Below are 21,007 nucleotides of genomic sequence, written 5' to 3'. Positions count from 1 at the left end.
CCTCTGTCCATGGGATTTTCCAGGCAAGAGTACTGGAGTGGGCTGCCATGCCCTCCTCCAGGGGGTCTTCCTGACTTAGGAACCCCATGTCTCTTGGTAGGTGGGTTCTTTACCACTAGTGCCACCTGGGAAGCCCCTACTACTGAAGGTGGTATCATAATAAAGGGCTTCCCTGGTGTTGCCTGGAGAATCCCAGGGATGGGGGAGCCTGGTGGGCAGCCATCTATGGGGACTTAGCAGCAGCAGCAGCTGGTGGCTCAGACAGTAAATAGTCTGCCTGCAATGCAGGACACCTGGCTTTGATCCTTGGGTCAGGAAGATCCCCTGGAGAAGGGAATGGAAACCCACTCCAGTATTCTTGCCTGGAGAATCCCATGGACAGAGGAGGCTGGTGGGCTACAGTCTGTGGGATCACAGAGTCAGACATGACTGAGCGACTGACATTTCATTTTCATCATAATAAAACCAACAGTCACAAACCGACTGCACACCTGAGGAACTGGAACATTGCCAATACTATTGCAACTATTTATGCGCTCTTTCCTCATCCTGCCTAGATGCTTCTTCCCAGAAGTAAAACTGTTCTCTTTATTATTTATCTATTATCCCCTTACCTTTTAAAAAAGTCTTATCATGTATCACACATGCAAACAGTTTTCTTTTGGGGGGATTTATAAAAATGATTTTGTTCTTTATTTAGCTTTTTAAACTTGTCTTCCCCCCAAACTTATGCTTCAGAGGGTCATTCATGTTGCCTATGACTGTAGTTCGTTAATTTGTTCTGTGTTTGACCTTGTAAATTTGTTGTTCCTGTTCAGTCACTAAGTCATGTCTGACTTTTTGGGACCCCATAGACTGCAGCAGGCCAGGCTTTCCCGCCCTCCACCATCTCCTGGAGTTCACTGAAATCCATGTCCGCTGAGTCAGTGATGCTCTCCAGCCGTCTCATCCTCTGCCACCCTTCTCTGTTTGTGTTCAGTCTTTTCCAGCATCAGGAAAATGATGATTGATTTTTCCAGTGAGTCATCTCTTCACATCATGTGGCCAAAGTACTGAAGCTTCAGCATCAGTCCTTCCAGTGAACATTCAGGGCTGATTTTCTTTAGGATGGACCATATGCCACGATTTATCCACTGTCCTTCACGGAGATTGGATTGTTCCCGTTTCAGTTTTTTTATTATTTTATTATACATTTTTTTGGTCTTAAAAATAATATTGCTGTTAACATTCTTGTATATATCTCTTGGAGCACATGTACGAGGGCAGCTTCGTGGTATGTACTTGGAGTAGAACTGCTGAGGTGGAAAGTGTGTAAATGTTGAGTTTAATGGAATAAGGACAAGTCATTTTCCAGAGTGCTTGCCCAAGTAGCCTCTCCTTCTCCAGTCGTGTTTTAGAGTTCCTGTTGTTCTGCATTCTCACCAGCATTTTGGTATTGCTGTTCTCCTAAATCTTCAATATAAGCATTGTCTTTTCAATATAAAGCAGTATCTTCCCTTGTCGTCCTAACTTTCATTTCCCTAAATACTAATAGGGTTGAACTTCTTTTCCCATATTTACTTGCTTTTTTGTTACCTTTACTGTGAAATACCTACCATGTTGCTTGCCGTTTATGTTGTTTTTTTTCCTTTGTCTCATTGTTTTATAGAGTTAAAAAATACATATTCTGAATACTAATCCTTTTGTTAATTAAATGTGTCAAAGTATATTCTCCCAGCTTAAGATTTCTGTTACTGGTTTCTTTATGATGTCTCTTGAAAAGTAAAAAATTTTTATTTTTAGTTAGTTCAATTTGCTTGTATTTTATGATTATATTGTATCATGTAGAAAATCCTTTCATACCTCATGGTTACAGTGATTCTCCCATATGTTCTTTAATTTTTTAAAGTTTCGCTTCTCACATTTAATAGTTGATACTTCTGGTTATGATTTTTGTAAAAGATGTGAAATATCAGTCCAATTTCAACTTCTTTTTATATTAATAGCCCAGTTGCCTTCAGACAGGTTTTGTAATAGTTTATTTCCCATTGCTTCTCTGATAGCTCAGTTGGTAAAGAATCCACCTGCAGTGCAGGAGACCCCGGTTCGATTCCTGGGTCGGGAAGATCCCCTGGAGAAGGGATAGGCTACCCACTCCGGTGTTCTTGGGCTTCCCTTAGGGCTCAGCTGGAAAAGAATCTGCCTGCAATGCAGGAGACCTGGATTTGATCCCTGCGTTGGGAAGATCTCCTGGAGAAGGGAAAGGCTACCCACTCCAGTGTTCTGGCCTGGAAAATTCCATGGACTCAATAGTCCATGGGGTTGCAAAGAGTCAGACACGAATGAGTGATTTTCACTTTCGCATTTCCCATTGATATATGACATCTCTGTCAAGGAATGGGTCTGTTTCTGGACTCTCAGTTTTGTTCCATTTATAATGTGTCTTAATTACTAAAACTTTAAAATAAATCCTAGTATCTTAATAGGGCAATTCCCACTCACCCTGTTTCTTTTTCCTATAAAGAGTCTTGATTATTTTCTTCCATGTAAATTTTAGTATCAATTTGTCAAAGTTTCTCTACTATGCTATTGAGATGTTTTGCTTAGAATTGACATACTTTTCTCTTCATGGGCATAGTATATAAATCTCCACTTATTTATGTCTTTTAAAATGTCTTTCAATAAAGTTTTCTCCACACATGCCCTGTACATCTTTTGTTTATTTTATTTCTAGGTACTTTATTTTTGGCTGCTGATGTATAGAGCTGTGGTCAATTTTTGTATAGTTGCCTTATGTCCAGTCATCTTGCTGAACTCTCTTATCAGATCTAATAACTTTTCTAGCTTCTTTTGAGTTTTCTTTGTAGATAGGTAAGTTCATTGGGATCTGAATTTTTTGCTTCTTGCTTCTGTTACTTCCTTCCCATGGAGGATGTTTTCTTGTGTGTTTAATGATATATATATATATTTTTTAATTGTGAGTGTCTATGTAATGGAACTTAGTGAAATTGTTGAGAACCTAAATTGAAGATTCTTTTCTTTAGAGAGGATTCATGGGTGCTTCTTTGGGGAGCCAGGTGGATGCTAATGTTTTGAAGCCATTTCAGCCCCCTTTGAGAGCCCAGGAAAAAGTCCCTGAATCAGCGTTCCTGTCTTTTGTTGTCCCCAGGCTTACTGTTTTGATTCCAGCACTGCTATATCCGTTTTTCTCTGGGGCAACTCTGCTCCTTTTCTTTGCTTACTGTTCATGTTTTTTTTTTCAGTTCACAGATCTTTTTTGTTTTTGTTTTTCCCCCTTAGAGATTTCCTTGACTTGCTTTCTAGCACTCTGATGTTTTAAAACATTCAGTTGTTTTAACGTAACCAGCAGCTAGTCGTACTGAAGTAGAAAGCTGTGTAAGTATTTAGATGATGGACGTTCTTGGCTTTTATTTCAACCAAATTAACATCAAGTTAATTATCTGAATGTGTTCCAGTTTTTTTCCTTTGTAGCCCACCTCCTGTTTCCTGATCTGAAGGAAGGCTGGTTTGGTGGGAATCTCATATAAGGATAGGATTTGGGGGGAGGGGCGTTGTTTTTTTAATTTCTGTTCTAAGTGAGGGAGGTGGCTGGAGCCCAAAGGAGAGTCAGCGTGGCTTCTCAGTCTTTCTGTAGCGGGAAGTCTTTGACATTAAACCCTTCTTTACTTGGGCTGCTTTGCTTGTAGTTGAAATCTCCAGTCACAGAGAATTAAATGTCAAGGTGGTTCTGTGATGTGGAAAACCTCTCTGAGGGAACTGGAAAAAGCCACAAAGTGCTGTGAATTTCAAGCCTTCCCCACGGATTAGGAGACCAGGAAGCGCGGGGCATTATAGCTCTGATTTTTAAAGCTGGGTCTCTAATCGCATGGATGTGTCTGTCACAAAGGATGAAATATGTGACTTTTACCTTCGATAAGGAGTATGTTGCATTCATTAACCTACGCCCTGCCTCCTTCATTCCTCTGGGCTGCACACCCTTTCTCTGCCCTGCCACAACTTCCTGCACTCACCTCATCACAGCACTTAATCATAGTCTCTTGAAATTTCTAGTTTACTTCCCCTTCTGCCTCATTAACCTGTAAACATCTTGAGTAAATAGATCGTGCAGGCTTTGTCTTTGTAGTTCAGAGGCTGGAATTGTATTGGCAGTGTAGTAGCTGCAGGGTTAGAAACAGGATTTAACACATTCCACGTTGTCTTAATCTTTTCGGGCAGATAGAACTTTTAGACACAAATCAATCCCACCCCAGCATTGCTGCTGCTGCTGCTGCTGCTGCTGCTAAGTCACTTCAGTCGTGTCCGACTCTGCGCAACCCAATAGACAGCAGCCCACCAGGCTCCGCCATCCCTGGGATTCTCCAGGCAAGAACACTGGAGTGGGTTGCTGTTTCCTTTTCCACACCCCAGCATTACTGATTGGCAAATCTTTCTCTTCTATTACCCTGGACTATCAACTTGCTTAAATTTAATTTAAAAGTAATTAATTCTTAATTTTTTTTTTATAGCTGTGACAGCCCCGATTATTATCATTACTAGGGCCTGAAGGGTTAGGCTTGGATATCAGTGGTTCTCTGAAAGTGTCTGAAGGGAGCATCTGAGTTACGTTTACAGTTCAATTGATAGTCCTAGATGCTGGCATAGCATTGGGCAGTATATTAATTATGATACATTGTTCATATGAAGAGCTCGGATTTATGGAGCAGTTATTATGTTCCAGGCGCTGTGCTTGGACTCTACATGCATTACCTCATTCATCCCTCACTCACTGTGCAAAGGCGTAGAGTGACCTTCCAGTTGCCTTGGACTCAACATGCATTACCTCATTCATCCCTTACTCACTGTGCAAAGGCGTAGAGTGACCTTCCAGTCGCCTTGCAGCTGGGCCTCAGAGATCACATGACTCTCATGCAGGTCACAGTTGCTAAGTGGAAGGACTAGGAGTTTGGTTTGGGCTTCTTGATCTCAAAGCCTGAGGCCTTAATCAATGTAGTATAGCCTCTCTCAGCGTATAAATGAATATATAAATATATAACTTCCTGGTAGGTAGCCTTATTATTTTTGGAAAGATTAGGCAGCTTGCCAAGTGTATGTAGTTAGTAAACAACAGCGCCGGATTTAAGCTACAATGGTTCATGCTCATTTCTCCACTCCCACTCTCATTGTACTTTTACTAAATGTCACAGCAGTAGTTTCAAAATGTGTGCGTGCAAATGAAGCAATGCCTCAGAAGCTAATGAAATAAAAAAAATGAAATCAAATATTTTAAAGTACTGAAAGAAAACGTCAACCTAGAATTCCCAGAAAAAAATATCATTCAAAAATGAAGGTGAGACGAAGCTGATTCAGACAATAAAAACCTAGAAACTTATTGCCAACGTATCAGCTTTAAAAGGGATATCAAAGGATGTTCTTCAAGCAGAAAGAATATTTTCCCAGATGGAAATATGAAAATGCAAAAATGAATGAAGGCTAGCAGAAAGGTTAAATAAGTAGGTTTACAATTACTAATGATACAAAGCAGGAGTAGTAAATATCTTAGAAAATTTAAAGAATTTATAGAATTAAAAATAAATTCTGAAATCATGCAAAAAGCAGAGGGATTAATGGACTTAAATTATTGTATGGTTCTGGTATTATCATGAAAGTGTTAGAAATTAAAATTTGAATAAGACTACTAATTCAAGGATACATGTGTAATCTCTAGGTTAGTTACGAAAAGAATAGTGTGAATATTTAACTAGTAAATTAATAAAGAAAAAAATGGAATAGTAAGAATATTTGATCATAAAATGAAAATTCAAAAAGGAAAATGAAATCTATTTCATTACAAAATACAAATTTCTTCTTACAAAAGAAATAGTAAGGTGGTAAATATAAATCTAAATATAATACTAATTACATTTAAATGAACTATATTATCCAATAGAAGAATAATATTATCATACTGTACCTAAGAAAAAAATTCATGAGAGACACAGTTTAAATAGTTTAAATTTAAACTATGTCAGAGGTTAAAAGTAAAGAATTAAGAAATATATCAATCTTAACCAAAACAAAGCATGGTTAGCTCTCCTACTATTACACAAAATGACTGTAAGGCAAGAGGCATTGATAGAGATTTAAAAAGCATATTTCATAATCATAAAAGTCAATCTACAAAAAATATATCACAACCTCAAATCTGTATGTGCTCAACAGCATAGCCTCATAGTGTATGTAGCAAAAGTGGGAGAACTAGCAGAAACAGATAAACTCACAGCCAGTTTGGCATCTTTTTTACACACTTCTTTCCATAACTGTTAGAAAAAGCAGACAAAAAATCACGGATGCAGAAGACCTGAACAACATAGTTAATCGTGCTCGCGCTCAGTTGCTTTAGTCGTGTCTACTCTTGGCGACCCTAGAGACCGTAGCCCAGCAGGCTCCTCTGTCCATAATATTCTCTAGGCAAGAGTGTTGGAGTGGTTACCGTGCCCTCCTATGGGAGATCTTCCCGGCCCAGGGATCAAACCCATGTCTCATGCCTCTCCTGCATCAGAGGCGGATTCTTTACCAGGGAGCCACCAGGAAAGCCCAACATTTGTTCAAAATTATATGTGTGGAACATTGCACACGGCAATCACAGAACTGCAGTGAGTTTTAGTGCACATAGAACATTAGCCAAAGCTGACTACATGCTGAGCCATAAAGGAGGTCTCAACAAAGGATCAACATGATTCAAAGTATGTTCTCTGTTCACAATGAAATTAAACTAGAAACCAGCAGTAAATAGATAACCGGAAAACCTCTAGTACCTGGAAATTTAAAATTGTACTCTTAGATAGTTCATGGTCAAAGAAGAAATCACAACTGAAATTCATATTTTGAACTGAATCCTAATAGTTTAGAGGCAGACAGGGGACAGGACAGGAGGAGTCCAGACAAATGCAACAGTGTGTGCCAAGGCCCTGAGGCAAGAGAGAGTGTAATCGGTATCAGGGATTGAGAGAAAGGCGTGGAAAACAAGAGGTAAGCAAGGGTTTTGTAGAATACAGTGAGCAATTTGGTCTTAATGCTAAGATAAGAGTGATACTTTAAGCAGGGGGTGATGTGGTAATATTTCATTAGAAAAAGTAAGCCTCTGACTGCAGGATAGACTGGAGGGCAGTTTAAAATTTACAAGACTGTTTGGAGGCAGCAGCAGTAGTCCTGGCTGGAGAGAAGGGCTGGATGGTGCAGTGGAGCTGGGGGGAGTGGGAGGTTCTAGAAAGCTCTGGGAGGTAAAATTGACAAAACCTGGTGATGAATACACTATCAGGGAGAAAGGGAGGGTGGGGAACCAAGAGGACTCTGGGATTTTGTTGCCCTGGGTGGCTGGCAGTGTTTTCCTGGGGCAAGGGCTCCCCAGTCGGGGCACAGAGTGGACGAAGTGAATCAGTTGGTTTGAGCGCAGGTTCAGTTTGGCCGTGGCTGAGACGTTAAGTGGAGGGTCGGATAGGCAGGAGGACACGGTGCAGGTCTGCGGGTCAGAAGAGAGGGCTGAACCACATACGCAATTAATCACCCTCCGAACGCAAGTGTTGAATTGGTTCGTGTTTATTTTTTCTTTTCATTAAGTTTGAGAAATCGTTCTTTGGTTTTCAACCTTTGTTTTTTTTTCTCTCCCTCCTTTTCTTTGGAGAACTTGTTTGAATTTTTCTTTCCATACCTCTCTTTTTGTTCATGTGCTTCTTTTGAGCATGCTCCGTTGTGTCTGACTCTTTGCAACACCATGGACTGTAGCCCACCAGCCTCCTCTGTCCATAGGATTTCCCAGGCAAGAATACCAGAGTGGGTTGCCATTTCCTTCTCCAGGAGACCTTCCTGACCCAGGGATTGAGCACGTATTTCTTGTGTTTCCTGCGTTGGCAGGCGGATTCTTGACTGCTGTGCCACCTGGGAAGCCCAGCTTCTTTTGAGAGGCTTCCTGAATTCATTATCTCCACTGTGCAGGATACACCCCTTACTTCTGCCGCCTGCCTGGCGGGATCGCCATGGGGCGTGATCAGCAGAAAAACAGATGGCCAAGGAACTAAGGATGCAAGCCATTGGAAAATGATTTGAATGTGGGAAACAGGTTGCTATTTGGGGTGAAGATAATTTCCCAGTGCAAAGGATCTGAGCACTTGCTGAAGTGCCTTTCAGAAGGTTTGCTTATTGGGCCCTTATTGGGCCCACACAGACATGGGCCCAAGTCCTTAACCTCCCTAGGAGGAGCGTGTTGCTTGATAAATCCTGGCTTCCAGCAGGTACTCACACAAAGCTGGTGGGCAGGTGAAAGAAGAAGGGAGAAGGTTCAGCTGAAGATTGGTTCCCAAGCTCGTATAAAAGCACCTAAGAATAATAACTTTTGGGTTTCCCTGGTAGCTCAGATGGTAAAGAATCTGCCTGCAATGCAGGAACAGGGTTAGATCCCTGAGTCAGGAAGATCCCCTGGAGAAAAGAATGGCAACCCACTCCAGTATTCTTGCCTGGAGAATCCCATGGACAGAGGAGCCTGACAAGGGGAACCTTCTTGCGATCTATCTGGATCCTGAGTCCAAGGAGATTTCACAGTCAGAAAACAAGGATTCCAAATGCTTCAGCTGGTGGAATGTTCTAAGAGATTAGTCCTTTGGTGCTTTTAGTTCCAATATTTTAAAAATTTAAAAAGGAAGATGCTCGGGAAGACTTTCCTCCATTGCTTTAATAAATGATGCCATAAAAAACTGAGGCAAAGGGGGAAAAAGTCTTTTTTTTTTTTTTTTTTTTGCCTAGCCTACCACATTGACCTCCACACTGGGAAGTCATATTTTGGCTCTTTTTCCCTCAGTAATTTCTGTGCAGTAGGATGTGGTGACAGGGATCTGGCCTGGGGCCTGGATATCTCTGGATTATTGCTGGAGGTGGGGTCAGGGACTTGTCTGCCCGGCTCTGACAGCCAAGGAGAAACCTACTATCTCTCAGAGACTCAGGCTGCCGTGTTTGTGGCTGGTGGTATCTCATTTGTTACGTTCCCAAATCAGTTTTCCAAATGAAGTTTGTAGACTGACTTTTCCACTTTTACTGAGATTACTTTTCCATGTGGAACTCTGCTACTACGTGTGATGTCAGTGTTCCATATAAACAAACAAGCAAGTATCCGTGGATTTTTATGTGCGTGACAGACTTTTAATGTTTATTGGGGGCCAGGCGTTGTCCTAAGTGTTTAAAGGGTATGAAAGCATTTACTGCTTACATTAATATTTTAAGCTTGGTGCTTTTATGATTCCCATTTCATGGGTGAATAAACTGTAGCACAGATGTGTCACTTAACTAGCCAAGGCCACAGGGAGGGTGAGAGTTGGGCCAAGCTGTGACCCCACACTGTCCACCTCTGGGACCCCCTTTGCCTATTGCTGTACCTCTGTGTGGAAGAAGGAAACTTTCTTAAGCGCGTAGTCCCAATGATGTTTTATTTTTCCTTAGGAGTGACTGGGTGACCTCCTATAAGGTCATGGTGAGCAATGACAGCCATACGTGGGTCACTGTTAAGAATGGATCTGGAGACATGGTGAGTCCCCTCTAACCATGCCCTGGGGATCTGGCTGTCAGGGTTCTCCAGAGAGAGGCGGTGGACACCCAGCCAGCGTTTGCACCTGGATGTTGGCTGATTCTGTGCCAACTCAAACCAACCATCCAGAGTGATGGATGCTGACCCCCCTTTCCATGCCCTGATGCTCAGAACCACGGGGTCCACATTCAGGGCTCGTGTAAAAGTCAGGGTTGCTGCGATGTGGTATCTTCCACAGGTCACAGGTCAGCCTGGAAGACCAGTGGCATGTGGGTTATGTTGGTGCCCACACGGCTCTTCAGTTAAAATAGTTCCTGAACTTACTTTACTTACCTGGCCTTTCAGCTCCATGCCTCCCTCCAAGCTAGCCAGTTCTGACCCTGTTGCCCTCTTCCTTGGGTTCTCAAGTGTGAGTTCCTATCACGGTGCAGTGCCTTCCACAGCCTGCCTGCAGCCTCTGTTTTGACCTTCGTTCCCATTCTCAGCGCCACCCCCGCCTTGTACCCACTCCTTTGTGTTCCAGAAAAAGTGAGGTGGCTGCTCTTCCGCTGAATCCAATGTCTGAGCTCCTCCAGCCATCACTTCCTTTTCTCTAGCATCCCTCCTGTTCCTGCATCTCGAGTTTTCCTTCAAGGCCAGTTCAAATGGCATCTCATCCCCAAAGCTTCACCTGGTCCTTTCCTTCTTCAGAAATCCCAAAGCTCTGTGGCTGTCTCTCTGCCATGACACCAATAGATTTCACCTACGATGTCTAAGTTTAACCCTCCTCCTCCTCCCAGCTCCGCCCCCGTTAGATGGGTGCTTCCTGAGGGCACCCTGATCCATCAGGTCCAGGCCTGATCCATTTCTCTTCCCCATCCCCCCCACCAAATGCCGACCTCACATTTAGATGTGCCTTAATGAAATCTTGCGGACTGAGTGAATTACTGACTCTTTCATGACTTGATAATCAAGCTCTAAAAGAGTCTCCTTTTCCCCCTTGTGCATAAATAGATATTTGAAGGAAACAGTGAAAAGGAGATCCCTGTACTGAACGAGCTGCCCGTCCCCATGGTGGCACGCTACATCCGCATAAACCCCCAGTCCTGGTTCGATAATGGGAGCATCTGCATGAGGATGGAGATCCTTGGCTGCCCGTTGCCAGGTGGGTCTGCCCTTCTGTGCTTCCTGCAGGGAGGGAACGCCGGTGGAAGACAGGTGCTTAGCCAGCAAGGTGAATAAAAATAAGCCACACAGTCTTTTTCTCATCTAAGAAAATTACCACATCTATTGCAGAATATTTAGAAAACACAGGTAAACAAAAAGAAAACGAAAATCTCCTAGAACAACACTCAGAAACACTCTGAGCATTTGGGGTATTAAGGTAACATGCCAGCTGTGGTTTTGCCCACTGGGACTTTAAGATGATGCTTATTTCAAGATTGAAAATTCACCCAGTGCTGCTGCTCAGAAGCAGGCAAAAAATTACATAAAATGTTTTTGGTAACGTGTTTAGTTGCCCTTGAGTGCTCTTGCCACACTGGTTACAGGACATGGCGGAACTTAGTTTCAAACTTGACCGTGTACATAGTCTCGCTCTGCTTACATAGTGAAGCCTCTTTCTGTTTAAGTAGCTCCACTTGGTTGCCTGAATCTTTGGGTGCTTGTTCCTTTGGCTTGTGTTCCCCTTTCCCTGTTTTCACATGATGGAGTTGGGTGTAACCCCAGGATGGAAGGAAATAAAGGGCTTGAATTAACATGCGCTTTTTGCATGTGGAGCTTTGCTGGTGTCTGCTCTGGACAAGCTAATCCGGTCTGGCTTGCAGCTCTGTCGGCTTTTCAGAACCTAGGGATTTGTGTCTGTATGGAGCCTTTTGTGGGCTTCCCTGGTGTCTCAGATGTTAAGAATCTGCCTGCGATGCAGGAAACCCAGGTTCAATCCCTGGGTCAGGAAGATCCCCTGAAGAAGGGCATGGCAACTCACTCCAGTATCCTTGCCTGGAAAATCCCACAAACAGAGGAGCCTGGCGGGCTAGAGTCCTTAAGAGTCAGACACAACTGAGCTGCTGACACTGCTACTGGAACCTTTTGTGGCGGCTTCTTCATCCTCACCAGACATCTCCAGGGCAGGAAGCTGGCCTCCAGAACACTCCTAAGGCCCTTCACCAGAGCCTCTAGGAATTTCCGCCTCCTGTCCACCCACAAGCAGGCCACGGCAAGCAAGGAGCACAGCTTTGGGTTACTCTCCTGTGCTTCCTCCTCCAGGGAAGTCTCAGCGTTCCTGTCTTATCTGAAACTCAGGCCTTACTATCTCTGGGTCCCCTGCCAGGAGGAGGGGCCCCACCAGCTCTGATGCTCTCAGGTGCTTCTGTATCCATCATGCTACTTCTATAGCCATCCCAGCCCCCACCGTGAACTTACACTTACTGAGTTTTCAGAGTGTATTTCATATCATTCATTGCTTTTCCCTCAACCCTCATGATCTTGCTTCGCCAAGTATGAATTTATTCAAAACAAACTCTATTGGTGAGAAAGACAAGTCTGCTCACCTGCTATCTACTTACCTTCCCACCAGACAGATTCTTGGCTCCTTACTTGTGCTTACTAGATTACAAACTTTTTTCATGTCACTAACACTATTGGAGACCATCTATCTTGTGGGTGTTTTTATCCACCATATCTCAGGTTTTCAAACTGCCTCTTATAGTTGGAAATTCAGTTGTTTGATTGGAAAATTGGAAATACAGTCGGAAAATCAGTTTGATTCTTAAGAATTTCACAGTGGACATCTTTGTTTCTGTGTCATTGTGCATGTCCAAAATTATTGGGTGAATTATGGGATTATTGCTTTAATTAGATGATGGTACAAAAGACCCTGATGCTGGTAAAGATTGAAGGCAGGAGGAGAAGGGGACGATAGAGGTTGAGATGGTTGGATGGCATCACCAATTCAATGGACATGAGTTTGAGCAAACTCCAGGAGATGGTGAAGGACAGGGAAGCCTGGCGTGCTGCAGTCCATGGGGTCGCAGAGTCGGACACAACTGAGCAATTGAACAACAGCAAGAGGTGGGATTGCTGGTGGGAAAGCAGTGTGTGTGTTCAAGGTGGGTCCAGAGAAAATGTGAAGGCCTCCCAGTGTGGGACCCGGGCCCCCTTCTGTGGCTCATTCATCCTGGGGTGGCGATCACAGGGCCTGCCCGCTGCCGCCGGGGTCCTGCTGGGCTTTGCTGAGCTCACTGCGTCTGCAGACACAGACCCAGGCAGGGGACCGTGAGGCCGGCTTTGTGCCCGGTTGCTCAGCATGGCCTCTCTCTGCTTGCTTTAAAGGGCAGGGTCACGGTTTCTCTCTGAGGGCAGGAATTCATCTGTTGTCGGTTGAGGGCAAAGGGCAGCCTGTGAGAGTCTCATGAAATAAATATTTTCCTGTGAAGTTATTCTTGGTGTGTGTGTTTGAAGACAGGTCCTGGGGGCAATTTAAACACAAAGACAGAGTTACAGTGTGAAATCTGGATGGGTTTCAAGTATGGCCTTGGAATGGTTCTATTTTCCAACCCCAAATATTTAGGGCCGTTTTTCTTCTAGAAGTTGCTTAGCAGTCTGCCCGGAGGGGAGCTGGCCTTTGTACATGCCACTGGTGGTGGTCACATCTGAGGTCCTGGGGTGGCTCAGGGGTCCCCACAGCCACGTGGGTAGGTAAGTCTTGTTCAGTTGCCTTTCTGTCAACATGGTTCCTTTGTGCAAGTTAATGAGGCCAGAGGCAGAGGTGACCCGACCAAGTCAGTCACTCAGCCCAGCATGACTTTGTGCTGGTAATGCAACCGCCCAGCGTCTGTTCTTCCCGAAACTCTTGTTTATGAAAAATTCATTTACCTTTGCTTCTGCTTCTCTTTGTTCTGTACTCAGTTTCCCTGCGAACCCTCAGGTTGGGGCAGAGGAAGGGGAAGATGCTTTTTAAGTCTTCATGAATAATGTTTCTAGAAATTTTGAACTAGAACATGAATTACCCTATACATGGCCAACTCATTAGCAAAGACCCTGATGCTGGGAAGGATTAAAGGCAGGAAGAGAAGGGGACGACAGAGGGCGAGATGGTTGGATGGCATCACTGATTCAATGGACGTGAGTTTGAGCAAACTCCGGGAGATGGTGAAGGACAGGGAAGCCTGACACGCTGCATGCTGACATGCAAAGAGTCGGACACGGCTGAGTGACTGAACCACAGCGACAACAAAAAAGCTCCAAACTAACAGAAAAGGAGGAGGGTTGTTTAATGGTTGTAGTTTCAGTTTTGTAAGATGAAAGTATTCTAGAGATCTGTTTCTACAACAGTGTGAATTTATGTAATGCTACTTAACTATACTCTTGAGCATGGTTAATCAGAAGGTTTCCTGGACTTGGGCGAGCAGCCTGGTGGAGATGCCGTGAGGTTGGTTATACGAGATGGGGCAGAAGATAAGCACGGATGACGGCTCAGTGCAGGTGCTGCAAGGTCAGGTTACAGGAGATGGGGCGGAAGATACACGAACGTCAGGCTGCCCCCTTCTTGGAGCCACGTGGAGCTGTGGGTTTGATGTTTTCACTCACAGTAATGACTTGGGATCAAAACAAGCTCTGCCAGGGGTCCACGTCTCCCCTTGTTCCTCTTGGAGCGACCTTGTCACAAGAACAGTCACATGGGGTTGGACAAGCGCAGCTTCTCCTCATTAGGGAGCCGAGCACCTTGCAGAAGGGGTTTGGTGCTATTTGTGCTGCTGCGAGGTCATCTCTGCTCAGGCTCTCTGTTGAGGCGTCAGGGCTTAGGGTGATCATAAGGCCGTGAGTGACAGTGAAAGTGTTAGTCACTCAGTCACGTCTGACTCTGTGTGACCCCATGGATTGTAGCCCGCCAGCTCCTCTGTCCATGGGATTCTCCAGGCGAGGATACTGGAGTGGGTTGCCATGCCTTCCTCCAGGGGGTCTTCCCTACCCAGGCACTGAACCCAGGTCTCCTGCCTTGCAGACAGGGAAGCCATAGGTAGTGGGCATTTCCTTGGGTGAGGGGCTGGCCTCGTGGCAGGGAAGGAAAAGGGCTGCAGTGGCTGCATTCCTCGTGTCCTGTTCGTCCTCAGAGAGCACTTTGAGGTCAGCCGTTGTTTTCCTTTTTAAATGAGGTGAAACTGATGTAACATGGAGTTAAGCATTTTAAAGCATACAGTTCAGTGCTGCTTAGTGTATTCACAAGACGGTGTGATCGCTGGCTCTCTCTGGTTTTCAGAACTTTGTCATGGACCCCAAAACACGCTGGACTCACTGAGTAATCACTTTCGAATCCCCTTCCTCCATCTCTGGGTAACCTCTAATCTGCAGTGTCTGTGGAGTCACCTGTTCTGGATAAAGTGCATCATGAGCTCAGGGACTGCAGATAGCAGTGAGCCCCTGGTCCAGTAAAGGTAACCTTTCCTCTCCCAGTTGAGAACTCCCTCCCATCAAGCAAGATCCCAGCCCCCAGAGCAGCTAACAGCTGAGCGGAATGGTCCGAGAGCTGGGGTGTTCCCTTGGATGGCCACCAATGGGGTTTCTTCTGCGACTCTGACCGTCCTGTGGAGTGAGCTGGTGCTGGATTTGGGAGAAGAGCGTGTGTCCACGTCAGTGAGGAGCCAGGGATGTTCAGGGTGTGCAGTCATTTCCAGAGCTGCCATAACTCAGTACCAGGAAGTGGGTGGCTTTGGATAACAGAGTTATCATCTCAGTCCTGGAGGCGAGAAGTCCAAGATCAAGGCGTAGCAGGGCGGTTTCTTTGAGAGGCCGAGCGGCGGCGTCTGTTCTTGCCTCTCCCATGGGCTGCTGTGGTTTGCTGTCTGATTCTGATGCTCCTCAGCTTGTGGGCGCCTCGCCCCCGTTGCCGCCTACATCATTACATGGTCTCCCCGAATGCTTCTCTCTGCGCTCACCTTTCTGCTTTGGATAGACGCAGTCCTAATGGAATGGGGCCCACCCTAAGCACCTTATTTATACCCAATGAGCTCTGTGAAACCCCTCTCTTCAAATAAGGTCACGTTCTAAGGTCCTGGGGGTCAGGACTCCAACATATCTCTTTGGGGTGGGGACATCACTCAACCCAAAACGGGCTGAATAAGTAGACTTGTTGGGATGGAGCAGGATTTTGAGTCGTCGAGTAAGAGAAGTGAAGGGGGGAGGAGGTTGTAGACTCCTCGATCCCCATCTGGAGTGAGTTTATTCCCATAACTAAGGTGTTCCAGAAGGAATAAGATGGTTTTCAGTACATCTGATGCATGAAGCCAGCCACATGAAAGGAAGCAGGAGGCTGATTCTCCAAGGCACCATCTGTGAGAATAAGGTCTTGCAGACTGAATCAGGACTTCTGTTTCAAACGTCGGAAGTCCTACTCAGATTCGCTGAAGTGAGGAGGGGGAGAAAAGGAAAATTTTAGTTCACAGGAATAAAAGTTCCAGAAGTAGATGTGACTCTGGCTTCAGGCAAGAAAGGGTTGACAGTCTCGGGGTCTTCTTGGTGCAGTCAGGGCTCCCCTCCTCACCAGCTTGCAGGCAGGGAGCTTGGCCACTAACACCCCAAGCTCATCCACCATGTGAGTTGACTCCGGCAGGAGGCCCTCCTCCTATGGCTCTGGAGAGAAAATCATCTTATGAGCCCAGCTTGTATCCTGGGATCATCTCTGAGCCAGTGGCTGTGGCCAGAACATGTGTATTTTCACGGGCTGGGCCTGGGTCACATGCCCATCCCCGTGAGTGTTGGGCGAGGCTGTTCCATCAGAAGCATCTGGGATAGATTCTGCACAGGAGATAGGGATTCTTTTATCCACAGAAGAAAAAAGAGGACAGTGGGTTTGGCTGAATAACAGTGTGTGCCTGCAGACTCTGGGCTCCAGGGTGGGGCAGCTGAGTTTGGTTCTCACTTACCTACAGTGTTGAGCTCCTAAGAGGGTCTCCATAAAACTTAATCCAATCAGAATAAGCAGACAAGTAAAGAAGTATTTGTACAAAAGGTGGAAGGTGGAAAGTTGTGAAAAATGCTCACCTGGGGTTCCAAGACAATTCTGCAACTTGGACCCATATCCTCAGACAAATTGGTTAGTCTCAGGGAAGGAAGTTACCAAACATGAAGATATTTCATATGTACAGTTCTGGGCTTTTCTTCAGTCCTTTTTAAGAACCTTGAAGGCATAACTTGTGTTTGAAGACAAAAGGGGCATTTCAAAAAGAGTTTTAGAAAGAGGTTTTGGGGACTTGGAGGGTGGTGAATAGCTCTTAGGAATCAGCTTGTGGGTACATTCAGGGTCAAGTCGTGTGAAAAATGTGCTTTACCTTGACTTTGAAACCGACAAGTTTGGAAATCGAAGGGCAGGTGGCTTGCCAGACAATGCAGTCAGCCGGCCCTCCCCAAAGGAGAGAGCTTGGAACAGAACTGGGGGCCTTTGCTAAACCTGAGATGCTTTTGCTTCTTTTCTGAACAGAATACCAGCTTGCTGCCCACCTCCCCCATCCTCACCCCCTGCATACATTATTTGCTTCTAATAGTGTTACTGGAAACCCTTTTGTGATCATTAAAAGCCGCCTTTTTGGCCTTCGGGTCTGTGTGTGGTTTTCAACCTGCTGCCAGCCTTTAAGGGAATCCCTGGTTCCACGTGGCAGTCACACCCTGCGGCCGTGGGATGCAGACAGGCAGCCGGCTCAGGTGGTCTCTGTGTGTGTGATATTGCTGGCAGTGTCCTCAGTACTTTAACACGGTGCTTCTCAAGCTTCTGGATTTTTTAAAATCATGCATTCTGATTCAGTAGGTGTAGGCTGTATCTTGGAAGCAGCTGGTGTTGCTGGTCTTGGCCTTGTTTGGTGGCACGAATTGGGACTCTCTGCTCCTGGCCCCACTGGGAGCAAGTGATCCTCCTTCCATCACCTGCCACGGCCACCACCTGCAAATTGTCCTTGGAGCCACTTGGATCAGACACCTGCTATGGTTCTAGCTTTGCTCATGTGGTTCCTGAGTTCATAGGTTGATCTGTCTCTCTACATTGCAAGGAGACCTAAGCTGTTGAGGATTCCTGGCTGCATGGAGATGGAGGTGGCGGTCGTGAGCCTGGCTGAGGCTCTGTAGATCTCGCAACTTTTTGTCAGGTCAGGAAGGAGTCCTTAGAGCCCACGGGATGGTCCTTTCCCCCTTATCCTTCTTCTAGCTCTTCCTGCTCCCTCTTCCCTCCTTTCTTCTGAGTGTTCTTTGTTTTTTGGAATTACATAAGCAGTATCAGCTTATAAGTTTGGAATTATATAAGCAGTATCAGCTTATAAGAATGAAAGAAAGAAGTCAGTTTATACAGAAGAGAATCAAGTCAAGAATAGACGTCTCCTCCCCCGTCCCCAGAGGTCACCACTGTTAATGCATCCTGATCATGCCTGTTCGGGTGCTTTGGCTTCAGCAACAGAAGCACAGCCCCCACTGGCTTAGCAGTTCAGGAAATTCTTTATCTCACTTAACTGAAAGTCCCAGAGGAGGTTGATGGGGATCTAGGGTTGGTTCACTAGGTAACTATTAGGGTTCTCTTCTCACTCTCTCCTCTGTGCCAGTAAAGGTCTTCCCTTCAGTCCAGACTAGTAAGAGTGGCCAGGGGTGCTGTGCTCTGATTGGCTTAGACCAGTCATGTTGTACCCCTGCAGCTGAGGGCATGAAGTCAGTTTCCTAGAAGTGGAGAAGCGGGGATTCCCAACAACACAGGGCTCCTGTTAGGAAGGATGGAAGAGGACTGCATGTTGGGTGAGCAACTGATAGTGTCCACCACACTTCCAAAAATTTCCATGCAGTTGTGATGTTCATTCATGAATTCATTCATTCATTCACTATCCCTTCCTTCATTTAGTGTGACAGTTTGCCAGACACTAACAATTTTATATTATTAATATATTATATATAGTACATATATTATAATAAATTGTTAATAGCAACTTATTAACATTGTTAATAAAATAACAATGGCATCACCAACTCAATGGACAGGAATTTGAGCAAGCTCTGGGAGATGGTGAAGGACAGGGAAGCCTGGCGTGCTGCAGTCCGTGGGGTCACAGTGAGTCACACGTGACTGAGCGACTGAACAACAAATACTAACGATGAATCAGTGAGGGAGGCACCACTGTTCCCCTGTTTATGGGTGAAAACACTAAGGAAAAACTGCTCTAGTGACTTATCCAAGGTCATGCAGCTCATGAGTACAAGAGCAGAGATTGGAGCCCAGGCATTCTGGCTCCAGGTCTGTGCTTTCCCCACTAGGTTGGTTCTGACTCATAAAATGCTTCTTGAAATTTGGCTCTTTCACCTCTGTGCGAATGCTAGAAGCTGGAGGTTGGGCTATGTCCCCACATGAATCAGGCCCCTAACAGAGCCTCCATAAGTAAAGGAATGATGTGGATGAATTCAAAACCATATTTCTGTCCCTAGATCCGAATAACTATTACCACCGACGGAATGAAATGACCACCACCGACGACCTGGATTTTAAGCACCACAACCACAAGGAGATGCGTCAGGTAAGAATCAGGTTTGTCAGAGGGAAATCTGTCTCGTGCCCGGGAGCATTTAGGTGTTTGTGTTTCTGTGGTTTGTTGAGGCCACACTTAATCTTGTGGTTTCAAGGTTAAGAATGCCTTGTTGGGGTTGGGGGCGCCCAGAGGAAGCCTCTCTTTCCAGCAGGGGGTTGAAGCAGAATTCGAACCCAAACTTTCTGATTTAGTACTGTAGCTCTTCCTCCCACACTGTTGGTGGGAAGTTGGTGCAGCCACTCAAGAAAACAGTATGAAGTTTCCTTCAAAAACTAAAAATAGAGCTATACCGTATGACCCAGCAATCCCATACCTGGGTATGTATTCAGAGAAAATGAAAATTTTAATTTGAAAAGATTCATGTGTCCCAATGTTCATAGCCATGTGTTCATCAAGAGATGACTGGCTTTAAAAGATGTGGCATATATATATACACACACACAATGGAATATTAGCCATAAAAAGAGAATGAGCATTGCCATTTGCAGCAACATGGATGAATTAAGAAAAAATTATCCTTACTGAAGTTAAGTCAGGCAGAGAAAGGCAAATGTTATGTATGACACCACTTATATATGGAATCTAAAAAATAACACAAATGATTTTATATGCAAAATAGACTCACAGACATAGAGAACAAACTGTGGTTACTAAGGGAGAAAGGGAGGGTTGGAAGGATGCATTAGGAGTGTGGAATTAGCAGATCCAAATTACTGTATGTAAAACAGATAAGCAACGGGATTTACTGGATAGCACAGGGAGTTACAGTCAGTATCTTGTAATGATCTATAGTGGAAAATAACATATATTATATATATATATATATATATATATATATATATATGTATGTATGTATAAGTGAATCACTTTGTTGTACTCCTAAAACTAACTTGATATTGTAAGTCAAGTATACTTTAATTAAAAAGATACTGTAGTTCTGAAGAATCACTGTGGGCTTGAGAGGTAACACTGGTTCAAGGACATTAGTCATGTGCAGAGCGGAAGAAGAAAAAGAATCTAGAACAACACTAGTGATCAGGAAGCTCTCACACAGCACCTCCATCTATTTCCCTCCATTAGGAATTTACGTGTGTTAACCTGGTCAGTCTCTATAACCGCCCTGGGAGTGCAAGATTATTGTTGTCCTTATCTTACTGATGGAGAAATGGAGTCACTGAGGGAATATATAACACCCCCTTGTTATTCTGATTCTCTGATTCTCAGTATTAGAATCACTGGAAGAAATCTGAAAAAATACCTATACTTGAAACCTGCCTCAGGCCAATTGAAGTAGAATCCTTAGGAAAAGGGACTGGGTGCTCGCTTCGGCAGCACATATACTAAAATTGGAACGAAAAGGGACTGGGGATCTAAAGTTTTAATGAAAGCTCTGCTTGCGATTCTAATATACAGGGAGGTTTCAGAACAGCTGGTTGATACCTTTATGGCTGTTAGTGCTTTAGTAATGTTAGGAGGAAAAGACATTACAGATGAAATTGTCCTCAAACATAGATACAGAAACCAGGTACTCCAGAAGTAAGTCAGAAAGAGGAAAGCAAATATCATACACTATATGATAAATATATGTGGAATCTAGAAAAGCTGTACTGATAAACCTATTTGCAGGGCAGGAATAGAGACTCAATAGAGAACAGACTTACAGACACAGTGGAGAAGAAGAGGGTGGGACGAACTGAGAGAGTAGCATTGAAACATACACATTGCCATGTGGGAAATAGACAGGTGGTGGGAAGCTGCTGTACAGTACAGGGAGCCCAGGCTGGTGCTCCGTGACAGCCTGGAGGGATGGGATGTTGTGGGAGGTGGGAGGGAGGTCCAAGAGGAATGGGACATGTGTATACCTGTGGCTGATTCGCGCTGATGTACGGCAGAAACCAGCACAGCATCGTAAAGCAATTATCCTCCAATT

General features: G+C 44.7%; 1 protein-coding gene across 3 annotated transcripts in view; it reads left to right on the top strand.

The window, feature by feature from the left end:
• Positions 1–21,007, top strand: part of CPXM2 (carboxypeptidase X, M14 family member 2) — a 136,955-nt gene that overhangs the window by 84,241 nt on the left and 31,707 nt on the right. For all 3 annotated transcript variants that reach the window (NM_001206057.2, XM_059881910.1, XM_059881911.1), the window contains 3 exons: positions 9,466–9,550; positions 10,544–10,694; positions 18,977–19,065. In NM_001206057.2, coding sequence (NP_001192986.2) covers positions 9,466–9,550; positions 10,544–10,694; positions 18,977–19,065 — 325 coding nt within the window. The remainder of the gene's footprint in view (positions 1–9,465; positions 9,551–10,543; positions 10,695–18,976; positions 19,066–21,007) is intronic.

This window comes from Bos taurus, chromosome 26, assembly GCF_002263795.3.
Source record: "Bos taurus isolate L1 Dominette 01449 registration number 42190680 breed Hereford chromosome 26, ARS-UCD2.0, whole genome shotgun sequence".
Lineage (NCBI taxonomy): Eukaryota > Metazoa > Chordata > Mammalia > Artiodactyla > Bovidae > Bos > Bos taurus.
The sequence above is the reverse complement of the archived record's forward strand: the minus strand, read 5'-3'. Positions and strand labels throughout refer to the sequence as shown.